The sequence below is a fragment of the Salvelinus namaycush genome, chromosome 37 (genome assembly GCF_016432855.1).
Source record: "Salvelinus namaycush isolate Seneca chromosome 37, SaNama_1.0, whole genome shotgun sequence".
Taxonomy (NCBI): Eukaryota; Metazoa; Chordata; class Actinopteri; order Salmoniformes; family Salmonidae; genus Salvelinus; species Salvelinus namaycush.
Genome location: NC_052343.1, coordinates 15893909 through 15920865, shown reverse-complemented (window position 1 = coordinate 15920865; position 26957 = coordinate 15893909). Strand labels below are relative to the sequence as shown.

Sequence of the window (26957 nt, the reverse complement as noted above, 5' to 3'; positions counted from 1 at the left end):
GTGTGTGTGTGTGTGTGTGTGTGTGTGTGTGTGTGTGTGTGTGTGTGTGTGTGTGTGTGTAGTTACGACTCATTTCACCTCTCCTCTGGGTGCCTCTGGAACACGGGGAATGATTCATTATCAGCCAGGTTTATATACACACACACACACACCATGCACTCCGATTTCTTCCACATAGAGTTTGGACATGGAATAGTGGAGAGGTAAAGTTAGAGCTACTTGGAAGGTCAGGGTCATGCTTTTTGTAACACTTCAACTAATAACAATTCACCATAGGAGGGTTGAAACGATGGTCTGATATGGTGTGTGATTGTGTTTGTCAGATGATCCAGACCCAGAGGGACAGGGTTTCTGCCAGGCCGGGTTCAGTGTGGACTTCACCAAGGTAACAACCATCACTACCCACGTGACGTCCTCATCACCGTCCATGTCATGACATCCTCATCACCGTCCATGTCATGACATCCTCATCACTGTCCATGTCATGACGTCCTCATCACCGTCCATGTCATGACATCCTCATCACCGTCCATGTCATGACGTCCTCATCACCGTCCATGTCATGACGTCCTCATCACCGCCCATGTCATGACATCCTCATCACCGTCCATGTCATGACATCCTCATCACCGTCCATGTCATGACATCCTCATCACTGTCCATGTCATGACATCCTCATCACTGTCCATGTCATGACGTCCTCATCACCGTCCATGTCATGACATCCTCATCACCGTCCATGTCATGACATCCTCATCACCGTCCATGTCATGACAATCCTCAATACAGAGAGAACCCCTTAGTTATTTTCTAGCATACAATCACAGCCGAGTCAAAATATTCCCAAGACGTGTGTGTGTAAAAAGACATGTTTGTCATAACACCCTCCCTCCTCCTCATCCTCCCTTTCTCTCCATCTGTCCAGTCCTCTCTCAAGACAATAGAGAGATACACAATAAGGGTTAGAGGGGAGAGAGCTAGGAGGCATGCAACTTAGTCTGTTTCAATCATAGAGGGCCTTGCTCATGTGAACATCTGAACCCTCTTCCTCTCTGCTCAATGTACCCTCTTGTACAGGAAGCTGTCATTTTCAACAGGAAGTACACATGGATGACTGAAGACAGTACACACACACACACACACACACACACATAGAAACAAACAGACACACACACATTGTCTTTTATGATTGTTTCTTCAATGTTTATCAATCAGTGTGTATACAGGTAAGTCAGGACGAACTAGACCACTTAAAGGTCCAATGCAACCATTTTTATCTGAATATTAAAACATTTTTGGGGTAACAATGAAGTACCCTACTGTGATTGTTTCTGATTAAAAGGGTAAAAATATGCAAAAATAGCTTCTTAGCAAAGAGCAATTTCAAAGCAAGAATTTTGCTATAACTATCTGGGAGTGGTCTGAGTGGGGAGGGGATAACTGACAATTAGCTGTTATTTGCAGAGAGGTTTGGAACTGACTTTCTTATTGGTCTATTAACTAATGTATTACCTGGTGATGACACCAGTCAGGCCAAAACTACAACCCAACAAAATAGGCTGGCATTTCAGGTGGTTTTTTCAAACAGCTCTTACAATAAAAGGGCATTATCATACTGTGGAAATATATAAAAAATCACAGGAAAATCATGTGTCTGACTGCACTGGGCCTTTAAAGTGCATTGAATTTGGTTTAACACAGGCAGATTAAGTATCGTCGCTTATATGATCCTGTGGGGTCCTGATCAGGAGCTCTCGTCCCGACCCAGATCTATATACAGTGCATTCGGAAGTATTGAGACCCCTTCCCCTTTTCCACATTTTGTTACGTTACAGCCTTATTCTAAAATAGATTTTTTTTAAATTCTCATCAATCTACACACAATACCCCATAATGACATAGTGAAAACAGGTTTTCAGAATTTAAAAAAACAGAAATACCTTATTTACATAAGTATTCTTTGCTATGAGGCTCGAAATTGAGCTCCGTTCCATCCTGATCATCCTTGATATGTTTCTACAACTTGATTGGACATGATTTGGAAAGGCAAACACCTGTCTATAAAAGGTCCCACAGTTGACAGTGCATGTCAGAGCAAAAACCGAGCCATCAAGTTGAAGGAATTGTCCATAGAGCTTCTGGGGAAGCGTATCAAATCCCCACGGACACAGTGGCCTCCATCATTCTTAAATGGGAGAAGTTTGGAACCACCAAGACTCTTCCTAGAGCTGGCCGCCCGGCCAAACTGAGCAATCTGGGGAGAAGGGCCTTGGTCAGGGAGGTGACCAAAAACCCGATGGTCACTCTGACAGAGCTCCAGAGTTCCCCTGTGGAGATGGGAGAACCTTCCAGAAGGACAAACATCTCTGCAGCACTCCACCAATCAGGCATTTATGGTAGAGTGGCCAGACAGAAGCCACTCCTCAGTAAAAGGAACCTGACAGTCAGCTTGGAGTTTTCCAAAAGGCACCTAAAGGAATCTTAGACAATGAGGATCTAGATTGTCTGGACTGATGAAACCAGGATTTAACTTCGTGGCCTAAACTTCGTGGCCTAAAATGCATATCTGGAAGAGACCTGGAACCATCCCTACGATAAAGCATGGTGGTGGGGATGTTTTTCAGTGGCAGGAACTGGGAGACTAGTCAGGATCGAGGGAAAGATGCAAAGTAAAGTACTTGTAAAGATCCTTGATGAAAACCTGCTCCAGAGCGCTCAGGACCTCAGACTGGGGCGAAGGTTTACCTTCCAACAGGACAACAACCCTAAGCACACAGTCAAGACAATGCAGGAATGGCATCGGGACATGTCTCTGAATGTCCTTGAGTGGCCCAGCCAGAGCCCAGACTTGAACCCGATCGGACATCTCTAGAGAGACCTGAAAATAGTTGTGCAGCGACGTTCCCCATCCAACCTGACAGAGCTTGAGAGGATCTGCAGAGAAGAATGGGAGAAACTCCCCAAATACAGATGTGCCAAGCTTGTAGCATCATACCCAAGAAGACTCAAGGTTGTAATTGCTACCAAAGGTGCTTCAACAAAGTACTGAGTAAAGGGTCTGAATACCTATGTAAATGTAATATTTCTGTTTATTTATTTTTTATACATTTGCAAAAATATGTAAAAACCTGTTTTTGCTTTGTCATTATGGGGTATTGTGTGTAGATTGATGAGGTGGAATAAAACAATTTAATACATTTTAGAGTACGGTTGTAACGTACCAAAATGTGAAAAAAGTCAAGGGGTCTGAATACTTTCCGAATGCACTGTAAATTCAGCTTTTGTCCAGTCTTGAAGAAGTTAGTCCTAACCCTGGACTGACCCTGACTTTCTCTTCCTCAGGAGGGGACACTGGTGGTGGGCGGACCTGGCAGCTTCTACTGGCAAGGTAATATTAGCCCACTCTATGTGAAACACTAGAATTGCAACAAAAAAAAGGCAGAGAGACAAAGAGAGAGGGAGAAAGAGGTGAGTTTAGCAGCACGATCAAGGCACATTCCTGCACCAGACCTGGATTCACATAGTATTTGATGAAGCACTCCTCCAGTTCATTTCTCTCATTCCTGATGTGCAGTTTGATCCCAGGAGAAGCCAGAGTAGGACAAGGTAGAGTGAGAGACCCTCCCTCCTCTCTCTCTGACAGGAAGTGTTTGAGTGAGTCTAGGCTCAGTTGTAATGAGCTGATCAGAGGGTAATGGGGTGTGGAGGAACTCCCACTCACTATGGTAATGGGTGTGTGTGTTGGAGGGCAGACACCTGCTTCAGTCTGATGGTGGACCTTGGAGTTTGAAGGTGTGTGGGTGGATGTGTATGTTGGGGGGGAGGGGAGGGGGGGGGTTGGACTCTTCCTGTCCTGATGTCTCCTCGCTTATCTTCATTGAGTGGATATTAGCACACAGCTGTGTGTGTGTGACGATGAGTGTGCATGCAAGTCTGCATTTATGTGTGTGTATGAGAGACAGTTACTAATACAGGGTAGTAAACTCTCCTCCTTTGACCACGGTCACTCCCGTCATGTTAACCTCTGTGCCCTATCGCTCCAGTCACTTAATTCATTTAAAAATGAAAGAGGATAGGAACGTGCTTTTACAACAAGAACTGCCTACTCTGTCTGCCATATGCCTTTAAAATGGAGAGATAGACAGAAGTGGGTAAGAGAGAGATGGATAGTCAGTGAGTCTTTTTATTAATTAATATTATGTTGTATTAATCCTTTGTTGAAGGTGGTTTATGAACTCTCTATGCCCCTGGTGTGTGTGTGTATAAGCGTTTGCGTGTGTGTGTGTGTGTGTGTGTGTGTGTGTGTGTGTGTGTGTGTGTGTGTGTGTGTGTGTGTGTGTGTGTGTGTGTGTGTGTGTGTGTGTGTGTGTGTGTGTGTGTGTGCGCGGGCATGAAATTGCCCTCAGCTTGGCTCAGCTTCCTGGTGTTTAAACACTTCCTCTAGATGTTTATCAAAGCTCTCCGAGCAGAGAGTTTATGGTCTCTAATATACAGCTATTATCACAGGTGTTTATGCTGAGTTATTATGGGAAGCCTTTTATACAGCTTATTATCAGAGGATCTGAAGGAACCTCTTATACTATCAGTAATGAGGAAGTCTGCAGAGGGTTAGGGGTCTGTCTCTGTGATTAGGGTTAGGAGCTGTCTGTGGAGTGGGTGTCTGTTATTATGGTGTGTGTGTGTGTGTGTGTGTGTGTGTGTGTGTGTGTGTGTGTGTGTGTGTGTGTGTGTGTGTGTGTGTGTGTGTGTGTGTGTGTGTGTGTGTGTGTGTGTGTGTGTGTGTGTGTGTGTGTGTGTGTGTGTCTGGAGAGGATCTGTTTCTGTGTCTGTGGTTATGGTCTGTGAAGAGGGTCTGTCTTGTCTGTGTTTGTAGGTCTGTGATTTGGGTTAGTGTCTGTGTAGGTATGCATCTATAATTAGGGTTAGCGTCCATGTCTGTGAAGGGAGTTAGGGAAAGTGGGAGTCTGAGACAGGGGGCAATTTCTCTCTGTCAGTACCCACCACATTAAGGAGGATTGATGTGAGGTTGAGGGCAGCTGGAGATAAAGCAGTAGGCCTATGTTTGTCTGACCTCCCCCTCCACAGCACAGCATTTGCTACAATAGCAGAGAGATAGAGAGCATAAGCTCTCTTTTAGACAGTGACTAATATGCAACACAGTGTGTGTGTGTCATTCTAACTCCTGCTAACGAGCTGTTTCAGTGTTCCTCGGGGAAGAGCTCCTCATACCTGTGAGTTTCATAACAAAGGGCAGGAAAGTGTGTGTGGGGGCGTGCATGTTTGTGTGACAGACTGACAGTGCAGAAGTTATTGCTCCCCATTGGGTCTGGGGTTGGCCTGTCCGTTTACTGACCATTGTGTGTTTCTGACCTCTCTCTCTCTCTCTTCAGGTCAGGTGATGACTGCAGGCGTAGCAGAGATATTGAATGGTTACTCTCTGAAAGCCGTGCTCAGGAGAGTCCCTGGAGAGAAACACACACACGCTGCAGCTGATACCCATGACGACAGCTACCTAGGTACCACACACACACAGTTTCATCTACACACACAAACACGCACGTACACACACACACACACACACACACACTCACTCACTCACTCACTCACTCACTCACTCACTCACTCACTCACTCACTCACTCACTCACTCACTCACTCACTCACTCACTCACTCACTCACTCACTCACTCACTCACTCACTCACTAATATCTCTCTTGTCTACAGGTTACTCTGTGGCAGTGGGGGAATTCACAGGAGACTCAGAGCAAGGTAAAAGACAACACTTTCATCCCTGTGTGTTTGGTGCTTGCAGTGTTTCAGAGGCTAGTCCGATGGACAGTAAGTAACTAGTAACTACACTGCAAACTAACCAAGAAATGTAACTTGCTACAAAACCATATGTTCTGCCTCCTACATCATCTTCTTAATTAAAACATGGCACCAAGGGTTGACACATGGTTGTATAATGATTTTATACAAGGGTTGTATTGTGGTTGTAGGCTGGTTGTGGTCTCATCTTTGAATTCCTTAAAGCTGGAGCTTGCTGGGCTGGGTTTGTGGTCTGGTCTGTACCGGGAACAGGGTTTGGGAGAGGTACTCAGATCAAAACCACTCTCTGTCTCTCTCTATCTTTCTCTCTCCCTTCCATCATCAGTCAATCTGTTGTCAGCTTTTAGTGTCTTCAGTCAGGGTGGCCTAGAGACAGAGACACCCTGAAAGGCAGGCATCCAGACAGGCAAACAGACAGACAGGCAGACAGAAGAGCAGGCAGGCAGTGTTATATAATGTGTGTTCCTCTCCTTTCCAGAGCTGATAGCTGGGGTTCCGAGAGGGGCACAGAACTTTGGATATGTGAGTACAGAATCACACACATACACACACATACACACGCATGCAAACATGCATAGCAGCACACACACACACAGTATATGTAAGTATGGAATTATACAATTCCTGCGTGTCCAGAGAGGAAATGTTTCCAAAATAGAATTCCATTACTAGTTTATATCGCTTAGCAACAACAAATCCCCCCCACTCTGACCACAACACAGTCCTCGCTCACACCAAGACGTTTGTCTCCTTAATGACACACGACTTCCGCTCCATAAGAGCTGACCCAGCCTGACCCATTTCCCTGACACACACACGACCCCCTCACCTCTAACACACACTGAAACCTAGATAGAGATGTATTCAGAGCAGACAAGCCTGTGTGGTTGTGCAAACAGGCTCTGGGGCCGGTAGCCCTCACATTTGTGGTCAGTGGACGTCAGGGTTAGGTCTGTTTGGCCTGATGAGACTAGAGTAGCTGTCAGCCCACGTTAGCCTCTCAGACCTGGCGAGACAACCAGCCTGACACCCCTGAGAGAGAGGAGGAGGAGGGGGGCCAGGGAGTTAAGTGTCTGCACGTGTCTTTCCTTCTGTCTGCCTCTCTGTCTGTCATTCCGAGGGACCGTCTATCTGTCTGTGTGTATGTCCGTCCATCTGTCTGTTTCTCTGCCTGTCCGCCTGTCTGTTTCTCTACATTTGTTGGTGTTTTGTGTATGTGTTTGTCTCTCTAACTTTGTGAGTGCATGCACATGTGTGTGGGTGAGTGTGTGAATGTGTAGCCCCTGGCTGTCTCCATGTGGTTGTTATTGTAGGTCTTTTGAAGGAATTCTTAGCCCCTCTGTCTCCCCCACAACTGGGGTAAGGCAGTGGGGACAATGGGGGGTTGAAGGAGGGAGATAGGGGGAAGGGGGACCAGGCAGAGAGAAAGAAAGAGTTTCTATTTCAGCTCATTACATCCTGTGAATGCGTTTTCATGATGCATGTGTACCTGTATCAGGTGACTCTTGTGTTTTGTTTCAGGTAGCTGTGATTAACTCCACTAATCTGACATTCATCATGAACTTCACAGGAGAGCAGGTCAGTAACACACAGTAACGTCACACAAGTACACATACACACACACACACATACACATACACTGCTATTCATCTTTTTCCCAACTACTTTATAGCACTACTGTACATCCCTGACTGTAGAGTCATGTTATGAAATGTTTTGTCAGATGGCTTCCTACTTTGGCTATTCTGTGGCTGTTACTGACCTCAATGGAGACGGGTGAGTTATCTATCTTTCTATCGATATATCTTTCATCTCTCTCTCACATTTTCAATTTAAGGGGCTTTACTTTTTTCTGTCTCTCTCGTCTCTTTTGTCTCTCTTTGTCTATCGGTACCTTTGTCACTCTTTCCCTCTCTTCCTGTCCCTACACATCTTCATGGTTCTTGTAGTGAAAGAATTGTTTAGTCTGAGCCAAGAATGGAGAGAGGGAGGGAGGGAGAGTATTTTTCAGCATGTTCTTTGAAGAAGAAAGATAGATTTAGAATTAGATAAACTTGGATTTTTTTGTCAGGAACATATACAGGATGCTACCCTCTACAACATAACCTTCACTCCAAATCAAAACTCAAAACCTACAACCTGATTTTGGACGGAATCACCTGGAAGGTTTACAACTACCAAAAATTATTATTCCAACGCTATACAGCAAACGCTCTGGAAAACAACAGAAACCTAAAAACACCATCCAACCTGGAACTGAGTGAGTAATGTTTAGTCTGAAGCTATATTTTATTTCCAAAACCCAAGAAGAAAAATACGTTACATTACTTTATAAGGACTGAATGCTAAATTAAGGCTGCCAAGCTTGATACAACACTAATTAGCACTGACGTGTCAAGTGAGAGGTGTCAAAGCCCTTTAGCCCAACAATGGCAGGATAGTCGCACAGTCTACTCCAACCAAATGGAGAGGGCTTAGAAGCTGCCTCCCACTGTTCAGAGGTAATTAAAATACAGTACCCTGTGTATGTAAAGAATGATGAGGCAAGAAAATATCACATATTGAAAATCAAGAGACACTTTTTGCTGACTATTATAATAATGGGAACATCAGCAACCTCATCTTCCACACAAACCATCCCCTGGCATGGCACAGTGCTATATTAGCACACTACCCCCTGTTAAGAGGGGGGGGGGGGCGTTAACGAGGGGTGGAAACTCAGGATACTAGACAACGAGGACTCTGAGTCAGCTAATATAAATCTCTATAAGTCTGGAACAGTATTGGTACAGGGCAACCCCAAACAGTTTCAGCTGGACTTTCACCTAATCAAAGAATTAGCCCAGCTGGAGAAGCTCTCCCTTGAGAATAATACCCCCACCCCGAGCGGGTCAGACCAGAACTCTTCATTAAATAACCCCACAGACGAGCAACCCCAAGCGGAAAGTCAACCTCCCAGCACCGAGTACTACCCCCTCATTGAAATGAAGGATCCATTTACCCAGCTGGAGGTAAGGCAGGTGGAGCTGGGTCAGCAGGTGATTACACTCCAGTCAGCACAGACCCAGACAACAGTCCAGCACAACAACACCCCCTTAACTTAACCAGACCCGGAGAGCTGAAGGTGGAGAGAGACATATCTGCACTCTGGACTGTGGTGAGACAACTTCAATGATATAAAAACCAAGAGCAGGAGAAGAACAGGGCACTAGAGGAGAGGATCAGACTGCTGGAGGAGAGGGTGAGGGGGATGGCGTGTGACAGAGAACAACCCACTAGAGAGGAGGCCACCTCCGCAGAGAAGCCAGCAGAACAGCCCACCTCAGCTCCCGACAAAAGTCTCGACACCACAGCAGAACAGTCCACACCAGACCCTGACCATAGCGTCAACACCACAGCAGAACAGTCCACACCAGACCCTGACCATAGCGTCAACACCACAGCAGAACAGTCCACACCAGACCCTGACCATAGCGTCAACATCACAGCAGAACAGACAAATGAAGAACCCCAAGCCCAGGGGATCTCACCCCCTCTGAGCACCCCCCCATACAGCGGGTAAACACAAGTATTTCCCGTGACTGTGCCTCAAAACCAAATATTTTCCTGGCCCACCACTCAACCCTGGACTTGGAACAGCCTCTATGACCAGGACCACCTATACATGGCAGTAGTGCCCACTTTCGCCAGGACCCTATAGGACATCGCTCTCAAACGCAGCCCCAACACTTCACACAGGAGCAACAGATCAATAGACCCCCCCCCCCCCCCCCCCCCCCCCCCCCTGGACTTACACATAGAGGACCCACGCCGAGAGGACCTACATCCAGACCACAACACCACCAGCCACATCCCCACCCCAACCAATCAACACCCCCCCAAGTCAACCATGCCTACACCCCATTTAGGCCCCCTCAGATCAGACCTATGCCCCTCCTGCCCACCCCATGCACCCCACCCCCGAAAAAGGGCCTCAACGTGGAAGTCACACATATGCCCAGAACGTGAGCAGGCAAACAAGCCCAACCCCCACTCTTACCCAAGCCAATGGCATGTACCAGATTCTCAGCAGGATCTGCTCACACTTACTGGCCTGAGGCCAAACCACACGACCAACAACATTGGACACTTTATGGAACACAAAGCCTTCACTATCTCATCCTGGAATATCCCAGGCCTGAGGTCATCTGGCTTTGGCCTAAAGAGCAGGAACCTGGACTTCATCAAAGAAATCGGAAATACAGACATTGTCATTCTACAAGAAACCTGGTATAAAGGAGACGGACCCACTGGTTGCCCTCTAGGTTACAGAGAGCTGGTAGTCCCATCCATCAAACTACCAGGTGTGAAACAGGGAAGGGACTCAGGGGGTATGCTAATTTGATATAGAGCAGACCTAACTCACTCCATTAAATTAATCAAAACAGGAACATTTTACATTTGGCAAGAAATTCAAAAGGAAATGATCTTAACAGATAAAAATGTCCTCCTGTGTGCTACCTATATCCCCCCACTAGAATCCCCATACTTTAATGAAGACAGCTTCTCCATCCTGGAGGGGGAAATCAATCATTTCCAGGCCCAGGGACATATTCTAGTCTGTGGCGACCTAAATGCCAGAACCAGACAAGAACCTCACACTCTCAGCACACAGGGGGACAAACACCAACAAAAACGGGTCACAACTCATGCAGTTCTGTCGCACGCTGGGTATGTACATAGTCAATGGTAGGCTTCGAGGGGACTCCAATGGTAGGTACACCTATAGCTCATCTCTTGGCAGTAGTATTGTAGACTACTTTTATCACTGACCTCAACCCAAAGTGTTCACAGTCAGCCCACTGACACCCCTATCAGACCACAGCAAAATCACAGTCTACTTGAACAGAGCAATACTCAATCATGAGGCATCAAAGCCAAAGGAACTGAGTAATATTAAGAAATGCTATAGATGGAAGGAATGTAGTCTGGAAACCTACCAAAAAACAAATAGGCAACAACAAATTCAAACCTTTTTAGACAACTTCCTGGACAAAACGTTCCACTGTCATAGTGAAGGTGTAAACTTGGCAGTAGAAAATCTTAACAGTATATTTGACCTCTCAGCTTTCCTATCAAATCTAAAAATCTCAAATAGAAAACCGAAGAAAATGAGCAACAATGACAAATGGTTTGATGAAGAATGCAAAACTCTAAGAAAGAAATTGAGAAACTTGTCCAAGCAAAAACATAGAGACCCGGAAAACCTGAGTCTACGCCTTCACTATGGTGAATCACTAAAACAATACAGAAATACACTACAGAAAAAGAAGGAACAGCACGTCAGAAATCAGCTCAATGTAATTGAAGAATCCATAGACTCTAACCACTTCTGGGAAAATTGGAAAACACTAAACAAACAACAACACGAAGAATTATCTATCCAAAATGGAGATGTATGGGTTAACCACTTCTCCAATCTTTTTGGCTGTATAACAAATAACAAACAGCAAAAACATATACATATACATGATCAAATACAAATCTTAGAATCAACTATTAAAGACTACCAGAACCCACTGGATTCTCCAATTACCTTGAATGAACTACAGGACAAAATAAAAACCCTCCAACCCAAAAAGGCCTGTGGTGTTGATGATATCCTCAATGAAATTATCAAATATACAGACAACAAATTCCAATTGGCTATACTAAAACTCTTTAACATCATCCTTAGCTCTGGCATCTTCCCCAATATTTGGAACCAAGGACTGATCACCCCAATCCACAAAAGTGGAGACAAATTTGACCCCAATAACTACCGTGGGATATGCGTCAACAGCAACCTTGGGAAAATCCTCTGCATTATCATTAACAGCAGACTCATACATTTCCTCAGTGAAAACAATGTACTGAGAAAATGTCAATTGGCTTTTTACCAAATTATCGTACGACGGACCACGTATTCACCCTGCACATCCTAAATGACAAACAAACCAAAACAAAGGCAACGTCTTCTCATGCTTTGTTGAATTCAAAAAAGCCTCGACTCAATTTGGCATAAGGGTCTGCTATACAAATGTATGGAAAGTGGTGTTGGGGGAAAAACATACAACATTATAAAATCCATGTACACAAACAACAAGTGAGAGGTTAAAATAGGCAAAAAACACACACATTTCTTCCCACAGGACCATGGGGTGAGACAGGGATGCAGCTTAAACCCCACCCTCTTCAATATATATATCAACGAATTGGCGCAGGCACTAGAAAAGTCTGCAGCACCCGGCCTCACCCTACTAGAATCTGAAGTCAAATGTCTACTGTTTGCTGATGATCTGGTGCTTCTGTCACCAACCAAGGACGGCCTACAGCAGCACCTAGATCTTCTGCACAGATTCTGCCAGACCTGAGCAATGACAATAAATCTCAGTAAGACCAAAATAATGGTGTTCCAAAAAAGGTCCAGTCACCAGGACCACAAATACAAATTCCATCTAGACACCGTTGCCATAGAGCACACAAAAAACTACACATACTGTACCTTGGCCTAAACATCAGCGCCACAGGTAACTTTTACAAAGCTGTGAATGATCTGAGAGACAAGGCAAGAAGGGCCATCAAAATGAACATAAAATTCGACATACCAATTAGGATCTGGCTAAAAATACTTGAATCACTTATAGAACCCATTGCCCTTTATGGTTGTGAGGTCTTGGGTCCGCTCACCAACCATGAATTCACAAAATGGGGCAAACACCAAATTGAGACTCTGCATGCAGAATTCTGCAAAAACTTCCTCCGTGTACAATATAGAACACAAAATAATGCATTCAGAGAAGAATTAGGCCGATACCCGCTAATTATCAAAATCCATTATTCAATTATTAAATTCTACAACCAACTAAAAGGAAGAGATTCCCAAACCTTCCATAACAAAGCCATCACCTACAGAGAGATGAACCTGGAGAAGAGTCCCCTAAGCAAGCTGGTCCTGGGGCTCTGTTCACACACGCAAACCCACAGAGCCCCAGGACAGCAACACAATTAGATCCAACCAAATCATGAGAAAACAAAAAGATAATTACTTGACACATTGGAAAGAATTAACAAAAAAACCGAGCAAACTAGAATGCTATTTGGCCCTAAACAGAGAGTACAGTACACAGTGGCAGAATACCTGACCACTGTGACTGACCCCAACTTAAGGAAAGCTTTGACTATGTACAGACTCAGTGAGTTTGTCAATAGCCTTGCTATTGAGAAAGGCCGCCGTAGGCAGACCTGGCTCTCAAGAGAAGATGTGCACACTGCACACAAAATGAGGTGGAAACTGAGCTGCACTTCCTAACCTCCTGTCCAATGTATGACCAAATTAGAGACACGTATTTCCCTCAGATTACACAGATCCATAAAGAATTTGAAAACAAACCCGATTTTGATACTCCCATATCTACTGGGTGAAATACCAGTGTGCCATCACAGCAGCAAGATTTGTGACCTGTTGCCACAAGAAAAGGTTAACCAGTGAAGAACAAACACCATTGTAAATACAACCCATATTTATGCTTATTTATGTTCCCTTTTGTACTTTAACCATTTGTACATTGTTACAACACTGTATATAGACATAATGTTACATTTGTAATGTCTTTATTCTTTTGGAACTTCTGAGAGTGTAATGTTTACTGTTCATTTTATTGTTTATTTCACTTTTGTATATTATCTACTTCACTTGCTTTGGCAATGTTAACATATTTTTCCCATGCCAATAAAGCCCCTTGAATTGAATTGAATTGAGAGAGGATTGTTAGTATGTGTTCCAGCTGTAGCTTGTTCTCTGATTATGATGATTGAACTCTATTTCTGGAGCCAGACCACATCCTTTCTGACATGTCTGTATAACACACTCATCTATGTGTGTTTGTGTGTGTGTGTGTATTCTAAAGCTGTGTATCTTTCCCCCAGGTATGATGATGTACTGGTAGGAGCCCCTCTCTATATGGAGAGAGAGAGGGAGAGTAAGCCCAAGGAGGTGGGCCGTGTCTATCTGTACCTCCAGCACTCCCCGCTCACCTTCTCCGAGCCCCTCCTCCTGACGGGAACACACACCTTCGGACGCTTTGGCACTGCCATCGCCCCGCTAGGAGACCTCAACCAGGACGGATACAACGGTAAGCTGTGTGTGTGTGTGTATTTCCCCTCTCTTTCTTCCCGTTCAGTGTCCACTCCCAGTGTATTGGTAGGCAGATGCTTTTATATGGGGAGGCAGGTAGCCTAGTGGTTTGAGCGTTGGGCCAGCAACCGAAAGGTTGCTAGATCAAATCCTAGAGCTGACAAGGTACAAATCTGTCATTCTGCCCCTTAACAAGGCACTGTTCCTAGGCCGTCATTGTAAATAATAATTAGTTCTTAACTGACTTGCCTCGTTAAATAAAAAATAAAAAAATGTTCCCTCTTCATCTCTGGCTCTTTGGTCTTGGAGAGCGGATATCCTATCAGATGCTCCAATGGGGGAAACCAAAGGGTCTTCAGCCAATCATGAAGTGCGGTGTTAGAGTGTTTCCTTGTGAAGTTCTTCCCCCTCTTCCTGTAATGATGAGCAGTGTTATGGTGTGTGCGAGTGTGTATGTCAGAGAGAGAGAGAGAGTTATTTTTAATCTCCAGATGTCCGCTAAGATAGGGGCATCTGGAAGTTTCTGTCCCTCTGCCCAGAGTTCATTCTGCCTCACGTTGTGTTTGTTTTATTAACACACACACACATCAGTGGAGGCTGCTGAGGGGAGGACGGATCATAATAATGTCTGGAACAGAGCAAAATGGATTGGCATCAAACTCATATTTGATACCATTCCACTCATTCCACTCCCAGCCATTACCACAAGCCTGTCCTCCCCAATTAAGGTGCCACCAACCTCCTGTGACACCCTTATACACACACACACACACATTCAGGTCTGGAGCCCAAATGCTTTTCAGAGCCTCAGGCATGTGGTCTTGAACTGGGACCAATGAATATGTGAACATTTGATGACAATCCTACTTAGTTATTTATGTATGTGTTTATGTTTTTATGAATGTTTTAGAGCCACTCTCCCTCCACTCCCTCCACACCATCATCATCATCAGAACTAAATCAATAAATCTGAATCAATGTCTATCAGTGTTGAGGCATAACTCAATCAGTCATTCAAACGCACGTATAAGACAACAACTTCTCCCTCAATGTGAGCAAGACAAAGGAGCTGATTGTGGACTATAGGAAAAAGCGGGCCGAAGAGGCCCCCATTAACATCGACAGGGCTGTAGTGGAGTGGGTCGAGAGTTTCAAGTTCCTTGGTGTCCACATCACCAACGAACTATCGTGGTCCAAATACCCCAAGACAGTCGTGAAGAGGGCAAGACAAAACCTTTTCCCCCTCCGGAGACTGAAAAGATTTGGCATGGGTCCCAAAGTTCTACAGCTGCACCATCGAGAGCATCCTGACCGGCATCTGACCGTAAGGCGCTACAGAGGGTAGTGCGTACGGCCCAGTACATCACTGGGGCCAAGCTTCCTGCCATCCAGGACCTACAGTTGAAGTCGGAAGTTTACATACACCTTAGCCAAATACATTTAACTCCGTTTTTCACAATTCCTGACATTTAATCCTAGTAAAAATTCCCTGTCTTAGGTCAGTTAGGATCACCACTTTATTTTAAGAATGTGAAATGTCTGAATAATAGTAGAGAGAATGATTCAGCTTTTATTTATTTCATCACATTCCCAGTGGGTCAGAAGTTTACATATACTCAATTAGTATTTGGTAGCATTGCCTTTAAATTGTTTAACTTGGGTCAAACGTTTCGGGTAGCCTTCCACAAGCTTCCCACAATAAGGTGGGTGAATTTTGGCCCATTCCTCTTGACAGAGCTGGTGTAACTGAGTCAGGATTGTAGGCCTCCTTGCTCGCAAATGCTTTTTCAGTTCTGCCCACACATTGTCTATAGGATTGAGGTCAGGGCTTTGTGATGGCCACTCCAATTCCTTGACTTTGTTGTCCTTAAGCCATTTTGCCACAACTTTGGAAGTATGCTTGGGGTCATTGTCCATTTGGAAGACCCATTTGCAACCAAGCTTTAACTTCCTGACTGATGTCTTGAGATGTTGCTTCAATATATCCATATAATGTTCCTACCTCATGATGCCATCTATTTTGTGAAGTGCACCAGTCCCTCCTGCAGCAAAGCACCCACACAACTTGATGCTGCCACACCCGTGCTTCACAGTTGGGATGGTGTTGTTTGGCTTGCAAGCCTCCCCCTTTTTCCTCCGAACATAACGATGGTCATTATGGCCAAACAGTTCTATTTTTGTTTCATCAGACCAGAGGACATTTCTCCAAAAAGTACGATCTTTGTCCCCATGTGCAGTTGCAAACCGTAGTCTGGCTTTTTTATGGCGGTTTTGGAGCAGTGGCTTCTTCCTTGCTGAGTGGCCTTTCAGGTTATGTCGCTATAGTGGGATTGATTTGCACTTTTCGCACCAAAGTACGTTCATCTCTAGGAGACAGAACGCGTCTCCTTCCTGAGCGGTATGACGGCTGCGTGGTCCCATGGTGTTTATACTTGCATACTATTGTTTGTACAGATGAACGTGGTACCTTCAGACGTTTGGAAATTGCTCCCAAGTATGAATCAGACTTGTGGAGGTCTACAATTTTTTTTCTGAGGTCTTGGCTGATTTATTTAGATTTTCCCATGATGTCAAGCAAAGAGGCACTGAGTTTGAAGGTAGGCATTGAAATACATCCACAGGTACACCTCCAATTGACTCAAATGATGTCAATTAACCTATCAGAAGCTTCTAAAGCCATGACATCCCTTTCTGGAATTTTCCAAGCTTTTTAAAGGCATAGTCAACTTAGTGTATGTAAACTTCTGACCCACTGGAATTGTGATACAGTGAATTATAAGTGAAACAATCTGTCTGTAAACAATTGTTGGAAAAATGACTTGTGTCATGCACACAGTAGATGTACTAACCGACTTGCCAAAACTATAGTTTGTTAACAAGAAATTTGTGGAGTGGTTGAAAAACTAGTTTTAATGACTCCAACCTAAGTGTATGTAAACTTCCGACTTCAACTGTATATAATAGGCGGTGTCAGAGGAAAGCCCATAAAATTGTCAGATTCCAGTCACCCAAGTCATAAACTGTTTTCTTCGCTACCGCACTGCAAGCGGTAACGGAGTTCCAAGTCTAGGACCAAAGGGTTCCTTAACAGCTTCTACCCTCAAGCCATAAGACTGATGAACAACTAATCAAATGGCCTCCGGACTATTTACATTGACCCCCCCACCATTTGTTTTGTACACTGCTGCTACTCGCTGTGTATCATCTATGCATAGTCACTTCACCCCTACAGTACCTACATGTACAAATTACCTCAACTAACCTGTACCTCCGCACACAGACTTGGTACCGGTACCCCCTGTATACAGCCTCGTTATTGTTATGTTATTGTGTTACTTTTTATTATTTTTTACTTTAGTTTATTTGGTAAATATTTTCTTAACTCTTCTTGAAATACACAGTTGGTTAAGCGCTTGTAAGTAAGCATTTCACGGTGAGGTCTACACTTGTTGTATTTGGCGCATGTTACTTGTGATTTGATAAGTTTCCAGTTGAGTGTCATGAGGTGCAGGGGCGCGAGACGATGGTGACAGGTGTGCGGGATAATCAGCAGCCTGATGACCTAGAGGCCGGAGAGGGAGTATACGTGACACACACACACACTCATGCACACACACATGCATTGAGTGAACTCAGAGGCTTTTGTCCTAAGGTTGATGCATCAGCTGGGTTAGACTGGGAATGTGGAGGTGATCACACACAAGACAGATCAGTAGAGAATCTATTAGCCTCAGGAAACTGCAGTGCTAGTGGAGCCAGAATGGAGCTTGAATGGAGCCAGAGACTCCAGCTGTCTGAGCCACAATGGAGACTAGAGTCTGAGACGCTGTGATGTTCTCCCTCATTATCATACAGTAGTGTTTGTATCTGTGTGTGTGTGTGTGTGTGTGTGTGTGTGTGTGTGTGTGTGTGTGTGTGTGTGTGTGTGTGTGTGTGTGTGTGTGTGTGGGGGGGGGGGGGGGGGGGGGGGGTTTGGGGGACAGTGCGGTGGGGCTAACACCTGGCAATCGCTGGTGGAGGGTAGCCATTGGCTGCTCATTGTCACAGGAATCACCAGTTCTACATGTTTGACATATACATTTGGAGAGAGAGAGAAGGACATGGAAAGCGAGAGGGGTAGTCCTAGGTAGTCTCTTTACCTCTCCCTCAGGGGCTTTCACTTGACGTCTAAACCATCCCTCTCATCCCTCTCTCTCATTCTTTTTCTCTCATCCCTCTCTCCTGCTGATGTGAGCTGGTCTGCTGTATCACTTCAGAAGGCCAGCCTTATAACTCATACTAGAGTTGGTTTTGTGTTTCTATGTGTGTTTCCTACCGTCATACCCCCCCCTCTCTCTCTCTCTCTGATAGACGTGGCAGTGGGTTGTCCGTTTGGAGGGGAGGACCGGAGTGGCCTGGTGTTGATCTACAATGGCCAGAGAGACCTGACGGCCCGCGGCCTAACCCTCAGCCAGGAGCTCTATGGAGCCTGGGCCTCCAGTAGTGGCCTCTCCGGCTACGGCTTCACCCTGAGGGGGGACAGAGACCTGGACAACAACCATTACCCTGGTACACTCCCATGCACCTTACTTATTTTCTCGTCTTTTTTCCATTTCACTTCTCTCCTCCCTTCTTCTGGTGAAGTCGTTACTCAGGAGGGGTAGTGGGGTTACAGAGCTGTTGCCACGACGATTCTCTGATGACTTCTTGTCCTGTCCCAGGAAGACAGGGGGGGCATGCAATAAGTCTGTTCTCTGTGCACTAAAACATCTTAAGGAAATGTCAAAATGTTTCAACTTCATATTCATCATCTCCAGCACCACCCCAACATCAATGTATGTGAAAATGGTGTTTTCATGTTTTGTGGAAAAATAGATATGAGGGAGATAAGTGTTTCCAATAACATCATCAGTGTGCATCATGTGATTTTAACCAATTATGAGTAGGCATTGTCTACTAATTGCCTACTAATTGTTTGACGATGTCATTGGAAACACTTATTTTCCTTATCTTTTTTGCTACAAAACATAGAAATGTGCCATTTCCACATATGTTCATGTTGGGATGGTGCTGGAGTGATGAATATACATTTTTTAAATTTCCCTTTGAAAGTGTTTAGTCTGTTCGCCAGATATTTCACCATAGCGCTATAGGCCTCTAGCGGACACAAGCCTCCAATTCTTCAGAAGAACATGTTCATGTGGCTGATATTACTTTGGAGACTTCCTCTTTTGTGATGTCATGGTACAGATGAACATGCCACACTAGAGCAATCTGAAGGGAAATCCTGTGTCTGAGTGTTTGTATTTACATGTTCAGTCAGTGGTAGTCTGAATGTCTGTGTGAGTGTTTGTATTTACATGTTCAGTCAGTGGTAGTCTGAATGTCTGTGTGAGTGTTTGTATACACATTCATTTACTTGGAATCATGGGCTCTTAAAAGGTGATTTAAGACTGCACATGTTTTGAAATTAAACTTTTGTACCCCCTTGTTTTCCCCTCAATTTGGAGCCATTCTAAAAGCAGTGTAGATCAGTCTTTGTACTTCTATAGACCAAGCTGAAAAGTAGGAATGATTCTTTTTTTCTTTCCATCTTTTCTTCTTTCTGTAACAACAACAGACCTCCTCTGATCTCTCCATTCTGCAAACAGGAAATCTGGGTCTTTTATAATGAAAACATCACACACACACACACACACACACACACACACACACACACACACACACACACACACACACACACACACACACACACACACACACACACACACACACACACACACACACACACACACACACACACACGCACACACACATGCACACATATGCAGTGCATGGCTTGTGATCAATTTCTCTGGCCTCTGAGTGTAAGTGTTGAGTCTGTGCCAGGATATGAACCAAAGCCAGTCCCTATACAGAATCACCCCACATCGAGTTACTCAGTCACACACACTGTACAAACACAGTGCATGTACAGTTGAAGTTGGAAGTATACACACACTTAGGTTGGAGTCATTAAAACTTGTTTTTCAACCACTCCACAAACTTTTTGTTAACGAACTATAGTTTCGGCAAGTCATTTAGGACATCTACTGTGTGCATGACACAAGTAATTTTTCCAACAATTGTTTACAGACAGATTATTTCACTTATAATTCACTGTATGACAATTCCAGTGGGTCAGAAGTTCACATACACTAAGTTGACTGTGCCTTTAAACAGCTTGTAAAATTCCAGGAAATTATGTCATAGCTTTAGAAGCTTCTGATAGGCTAATTGACATCATTTAAGTCAATTGGAGGTGTACCTGTGGATGTATTTCAAGGCCTACCTTCAAACTCAGTGCCTCTTTGCTTGACATCATGGGAAAATCAGAAGAAATCAGCAAAGACCTCAGAAAAACAATTGTAGACCTCCACAAGTCTGGTTCATCCTTGGGAGCAATTTCCAAATGCCTGAAGGTACCACGTTCATCTGTACAAACAATAGTATGCAAGTATAAACACCATGGGACCACGCAGCCGTCATACCTCTCAGGAAGGAGACGCGTTCTGTCTCCTAGAGATGAACGTACTTTGGTGCGAAAAGTGCAAATCACTCCCAGAACAGCAAAGGACCTTGTGAAGATGCTGGAGGAAACGGGTACAAAAGTATCTATATCCACAGTAAAATGAGTTCTATATCGATATAACCTGAAAGGCCGCTCAGCAAGGAAGAAGCCACTGCTCCAAAACAGTCATAAAAAAGATGTGCAACTGCACATGGGGACAAAGATCGTACTTTTTGGAGAAATGTCCTCTGGTCTGATGAAACAAAAATAGAACTGTTTGGCCATAATGACCATCATTATGTTCGGAGGAAAAAGGGGGAGGCTTGCAAGCCAAAGAACCAAGAACACAAAATAGATGGCTTCATGAGGAAGGAACATTATGTGGATATATTGAAGCAACATCTCAAGACATCAGTCAGGAAGTTAAAGCTTGTTCGCAAATGGGTCTTCCAAATGGACAATGACCCCAAGCATACTTCCAAAGTTGTGGCAAAATGGCTTAAGGACAACAAAGTCAAGGTATTGGAGTGGCCATCACAAAGCCCTGACCTCAATCCTATAGAAAATGTGTGGGCAGAACTGAAAAATCATGTGCGAGCAAGGAGGCCTACAAACCTGACTCAGTTACACCAGCTCTGTCAGGAGGAATGGACCAAAATTCACCCAACTTATTGTGGGAATCTTGTGGAAGCCTACCGGGAACGTTTGACCCAAGTTAAACAATTTAAAGGCAATGCTACCAAATACTAATTGAGTGTATCTAAACTTCTGACCCACTGGGAATGTGATGAAAGAAATAAAAGCTGAAATAAATCATTCTCTCTACTATTATTCTGACATTTCACATTCTTAAAATAAAGTGGTGATCCTAACTGACCTAAGACAGGGAATTTTTACTTGGATTAAATGTTAGGAATTGTGAAAAACGGAGTTTCAATGTTTTTGGCTAAGGTGTATGTAAACTGTACATATAAGCATGCATACATGTACGCGTGCGTGTTGTAACTCAGGCTTTCTAAGGCCCTCTGGGAAAGCTCTGGTAGTGGAGGGAAAGCTCTGGTAGTGGAGGGAAAGCTCTGGTAGTGGAGGGAAAGCTCTGGTAGTGGAGGGAAAGCTCTGGTAGTGGAGGGAAAGCTCCCGGGTGGCATAGCCATCTCACTCACTCACTCACTGATTGTCTGCACTCCTCAAGACTGCATTAACCCACTGAGCTCAAGTCTAGGCGCCATCTCTCAGAGGCAACACAGGTTGTGAGGTTTTTCACAACAAAGTTACTCATTAGCTTCTTGGAAGTGGTGTTCCTGTTAAACTAAACCCTGGAGAAGTGACTGGGTCAGTCAGAGAGAGCAGTCAGTCAGAAACATCAGGAGATGTCCCTGGTACACAGAGGTTATAGCCTGCTAGACACACATTGACCTTGGGAAGCTCTGCTGTTCCCACTCCTAGGGTTAGGGTTAAGGTCAGTTGTGTGTGTGTCAGGGGTCAGATGGCCCGAGGGCAGGGATGTTCAGCTGTAAGGTCAGAGGTCAAAGGCTGTAGACATTTAACTTGCAAATCAGCAATCACACTGACTCAGCTCTACTGAACAGAAAACACACACACAACACACACACACACAAACACAATCCAAGATGTTGTAGATGTCGGACATGTGTCTTTGTCTTGTCCCGTCCTGTCCCATGTATATATATTTTTCCTTGTATATATATTGCGGATATATTTTAATCTCACTTTCCATCTATGAACTGAATATTTACTCCTGCAACCCGCCTCGCCCAATGTGGTACGGATCTGCTATTTTTATACTTTCGAACCGGAACACCCATTAGAAGCTAGCCAGCTAACTAGCTACTAGCTAGTAGTCAGTTTGCCACTACTAGCGTTCCTCACCGTTAACTCGGACATCAGCCAGCCTCAACCCGGTCAATTCCTCCCAGTCTGCACAGCGCGATATCAACCCAGATCAAATCGGACTGCTTTTTCTCTACCACATTTCCGGATTCCTACCACAAGCTCTGAACCTTTACACCGGATCATCGCAGCTAGCTAGCTGCTATCCGAGTGGCTACTCCTGGCTAACGTCTCTGTCCCGAAGCAAGCACCAGTTAGCCTGGAGCTAGCCTGGAGCTATGCCCATCTCCCGGCTAGCCAAAGAGGTCCACCAGCCAATTCTTGGGCTACAATACCTATTTTGGCAATTGGCCTGGACCCTTTACTGCCGACACGGAGCTCCGCCGATCCATCACGACTGGTATGCTGACGCAACCGTCCGAGGTGGTCTCAACAGGATGGCCATCGCCGGATGCCCATCTGCTAGCCCCGGCCCGCTAGCTGTCTGAATAGGCGTGTCTCCAGCAGTGACTACGGAATTGGCTCCCTGACTCATCTAATGCTACTCATTGGACCCTATGATCACTCGGCTACACATGCCTCTCCCTAATGTCAATATGCCTTGTCTATTGCTGTTCTGGTTAGTGATTATAGTCTTATTTCACGGTAGAGACCCTAGCCCTGCCCAATATGCCTTAGATAGCCCTTTTGTTCCACCCCCAACACATGCGGTGATCTCACCTGGCTTAACTGGTGTCTCTAGAGACAAAACCTCTCTCATCATCACTCAATGCCTAGGTTTACCTCCACTGTACTCACATCCTACCATACCCTTGTCTGTACATTATGCCTTGAATCTATTCTTCCGTGCCCAGAAATCTGCCCCTTTCACTCTCTGTTCCGAACTCACGAGACGACCAGTTCTGATAGCCTTTAGCCGTACTCTTATCCTACTCCTCTGTTCCTCTGGTGATGTAGAGGTTAATCCAGGCCCTGCAGCCCCCAGCACCACTCCCATTCCCCAGGCGCTTTCATTTGTTGACTTCTGTAACCGTAAAAGCGTTGGTTTCATGCATGTTACCATTAAAAGCCTCCTCCCTAAGTTTGTTTTATTCACTGCTTTAGCACACTCCGCCAACCCTGATGACCTAGTCGTGTCTGAATCATGGCTTAGGAAGACCAACAAAATCCAGAAATTTCCATCCCTAACTATAACATCTTCAGACAAGATAGAACTGCCAAAGGGGGCGGAGTTGCAATCTACTGCAGAGATAGCCTGCATAGTTCTGTCATACTATCCAGGTCTATTCCCAAACAATTCGAGCTTCTACTTTCCAGAAACAAGTCTCTCACCGTTGCCGCTTGTTATAGACCCCCTTCAGCCCCCAGCTGTGCCCTGGACACCATATGTGAATTGATTGCCCCCCATCTATCTTCAGAGTTCGTACTGTTAGGTGACCTAAACTGGGATATACTTAACACCCTGGCCGTCCTACAATCTAAGCATTATGCCCTCAATCTCACACAAATTATTAAGGAACCTACCAGGTACAACCCTAAATCTGTAACCATGGGCACCCTCTTAGATATCATCCTGACAAACTTGCCCTCTAAATACACCTCTGCTGTCTTCAACCAGGATCTCAGCGATCACTGCCTCATTGCCTGCGTGTGTGATGGGTCCACGGTCAAACGACCAGCCCTCATCACTGTCAAACGCTCCCTAAAACACTTCAGCAAGCAGGCTGTTCTAATCGACCTGGCCCGGGTATCCTGGAAGGATATTGACCTCATCCCGTCAGTAGAGGATGCCTGGTTGCTCTTTAAAAGTGCTTTCCTCAACATCTTAAATAAGCATGCCTCGTTCAAAAAATGTAGAACTAAGAACAGATATAGCCCTTGGTTCACCCCAGACTTGACTGCCCATGACCAGCACAAAAACATCCTGTGGCGTTCTGCATTAGCATCGAATAGCCCCCGCGATATGCAACTTTTCAGGGAAGTCAGGAACCAATATACTCAGTCAGTTACTAAAGCTAAGCCTAGCTTTTTCAAACAGAAATTTGCATCCTGTAGCACTAATTCCAAAAAGTTTTGGGACACTGTAACGTCCATGGAGAATAAGAGCACCTCCTCCCAGCTGCCCACTGCACTGAGGCTAGCAAATACTGTCACAACCGATAAATCTATGATAATCGATCATTTCAATAAACATTATTCTACGGGCTGGCCATGCTTTCCACCTGGCTACCCCTACCCCGGCCAACAGCTCAGCCCCCCCTGCAGCGACTTACCCAAGCCCCCCCCCCCCCCCCCCCCCCCCCCCGCTTCTCCTTCACCCAAATCCAGACAGCTGATGTTCTGAAAGAGCTGCAAGATCTGGATCCCGACAAATCAGCTGGGTTAGACAATCTGGACCCTCTCTTTCTAAAATTATCAGCCGAAATTGTTGAAACGCCTATTACTAGCCTGGTCAACCTCTCTTTCGTATCGTCTGAGATACCCAAAGATTGGAAAGCTGCCGCGGTCATCCCCCTCTTCAAAGGGGGAGACACTCTAGACCCAAACTGTTATAGACCTATATCCATCCTGCCCTGCCTTTCTAAAATCTTGGAAAGCCAAGTTAACAAACAGATCACCGACCATTTCGAATCCCACCATACCTTCTCCACTATGCAAGCTGTGGAGAAGAGCTGGTCATGGGTGCACCCAATGACCAGCTCATGGGGTGCCGAGCTCAAGGTCCTAAACGATATCATAACCGCCATCAATAAAAGACAGTACTGTGCAGCCGTCTTCATCGACCTGGCCAAGGCTTTTGACTCTGTCAACCACCGCATTCTTATCGGCAGACTCAATAGCCTTGGTTTCTCAAATGACTGCCTCGCCTGGTTCACCAACTACTTCTCAGATAGAGTTCAGTGTGTCAAATCGGAGGGCCTGTTATCCGGACCTCTGGCAGTCTCTATTGGGTGCCACAGGGTTCAATTCTCGAGCCGACTCTTTTCTCTGTATATATCAATGATGTCGCTCTTGCTGCTGGTGATCTTCTGATCCACCTCTACGCAGACGACACCATTCTGTATACATCTGGCCCTTCTTTGGACACTGTGTTAACAAACATCCAAACGAGCTTCAATGCCATACAACACTCCTTCTGTGGCCTCCAACTGATCTTAAATGCTAGTAAAACTAAATGCATACTCCTCAACCGATTGTTGCCCGCACCCGCCCGCCCGACTAGCATCACTACTCTGGACGGTTCTGACTTAGAATATGTGGACAACTACAAATACCTAGGCGTCTGGTTAGACTGTAAACTCTCCTTCCAGACTCACGTTAAGCATCTCCAATCCAAAGTTCAATCTAGAATCGGCTTCCTATTTCACAACAAAGCCTCCTTCACTCATGCTGCCAAACATACCCTCGTAAAACTGACTATCCTACCGATCCTTGACTTCGGCGATGTCATTTACAAAATAGCCTCCAACACTCTACTCAGCAAACTGGACGTAGTCTATCACAGTGCCATCCGTTTTGTCACCAAAGCCCGATATACAACCCACCACTGCGACCTGTATTCTCTCATTGGCTGGCCCTCACTCACCAAACCCACTGGCTCCAGGTCATCTATAAGTCTTTGCTAGGTAAAGCCCCACCTTATCTCAGCTTACTGGTCACCATAGCAACACCCACCCATAGCACGCGCTCCAGCAGGTATATTTCACTGGTCATCCCCAAAGCCAACACTTACTTTAGCCGCCTTTCCTTCCAGTTCTCTGCTGCCAATAACTGGAACGAATTGCACAAATCACTGAAGCTGGAGTCTCATGTCTCCCTCACTAACTTTAAGAATCAGCTGTCAGTGCAGCTTACCGATCACTGTACCTGTACACAGCCAATCTGTAAATAGCACACCCAACTACCTCATCCCCATATTGTTATTTATCCTCTTGCTCTTTTTTCTATTGTGTTATTGACTGTATGTTTATTTATGTGTAACTCTCTGTTGTTGTTTTTGTCGCACTGCTTTGCTTTATCTTGGTCAGGTCGCAGTTGTAAATAAGAACTTGTTCTCAACTTTCCTACCTGGTTAAATAAAGGTGAAATAAAACACACACACTGAACACTTTGACAGCTGACACACTGAACACTTTGACAGCTGACACACTGAACACTTTGACAGCTGACACACTGAACACTTTGACAGCTGACACACTGAACACTGGTTCTAAAGAGAGAGCTTATACAGAAGTTTGAAGCAGCCGGTCTCTAACAGGTTGACAGGTTGTGTAAACGTTGGATGGCAGCCATATTTCTCAGAGCAGGGAGTCCGGGACTAGTACAGAGGTTTAGTTACTCAGCATACCCCAAAGGTACACTTACTCCCAATGTGTGTCTGTATGTGTGTGTGTTTACGTACTAACCTCAAATCAGTGGTGGCAGACATGTTTTTATCAGTGTGGAAATATGATTGACTTGGAAGGTGAAAGTGGGCCATAGGCTATGTTTTATTTACCCCAAGGGTACATTTACCCCAAATCAGCCTCTGTGTCAGTGGCACTTTTCAGAGGGAAAAGAACGACTGGGTATGGAATACAGATGTACAGTTGA

At 45.0% G+C, this 26957-nt stretch overlaps 1 protein-coding gene across 1 annotated transcript in view; it reads left to right on the top strand.

The window, feature by feature from the left end:
- LOC120031418 (integrin alpha-8-like) overlaps window positions 1-26957 on the top strand; it is an 82383-nt gene that overhangs the window by 6117 nt on the left and 49309 nt on the right. Inside the window, exons 5-13 of the mRNA XM_038977157.1 lie at window positions 324-385; window positions 3343-3388; window positions 5391-5516; window positions 5725-5769; window positions 6308-6351; window positions 7351-7407; window positions 7553-7605; window positions 13777-13982; window positions 18335-18532. Of these exons, the coding sequence (XP_038833085.1) occupies window positions 324-385; window positions 3343-3388; window positions 5391-5516; window positions 5725-5769; window positions 6308-6351; window positions 7351-7407; window positions 7553-7605; window positions 13777-13982; window positions 18335-18532 (837 nt within the window). The remainder of the gene's footprint in view (window positions 1-323; window positions 386-3342; window positions 3389-5390; window positions 5517-5724; window positions 5770-6307; window positions 6352-7350; window positions 7408-7552; window positions 7606-13776; window positions 13983-18334; window positions 18533-26957) is intronic.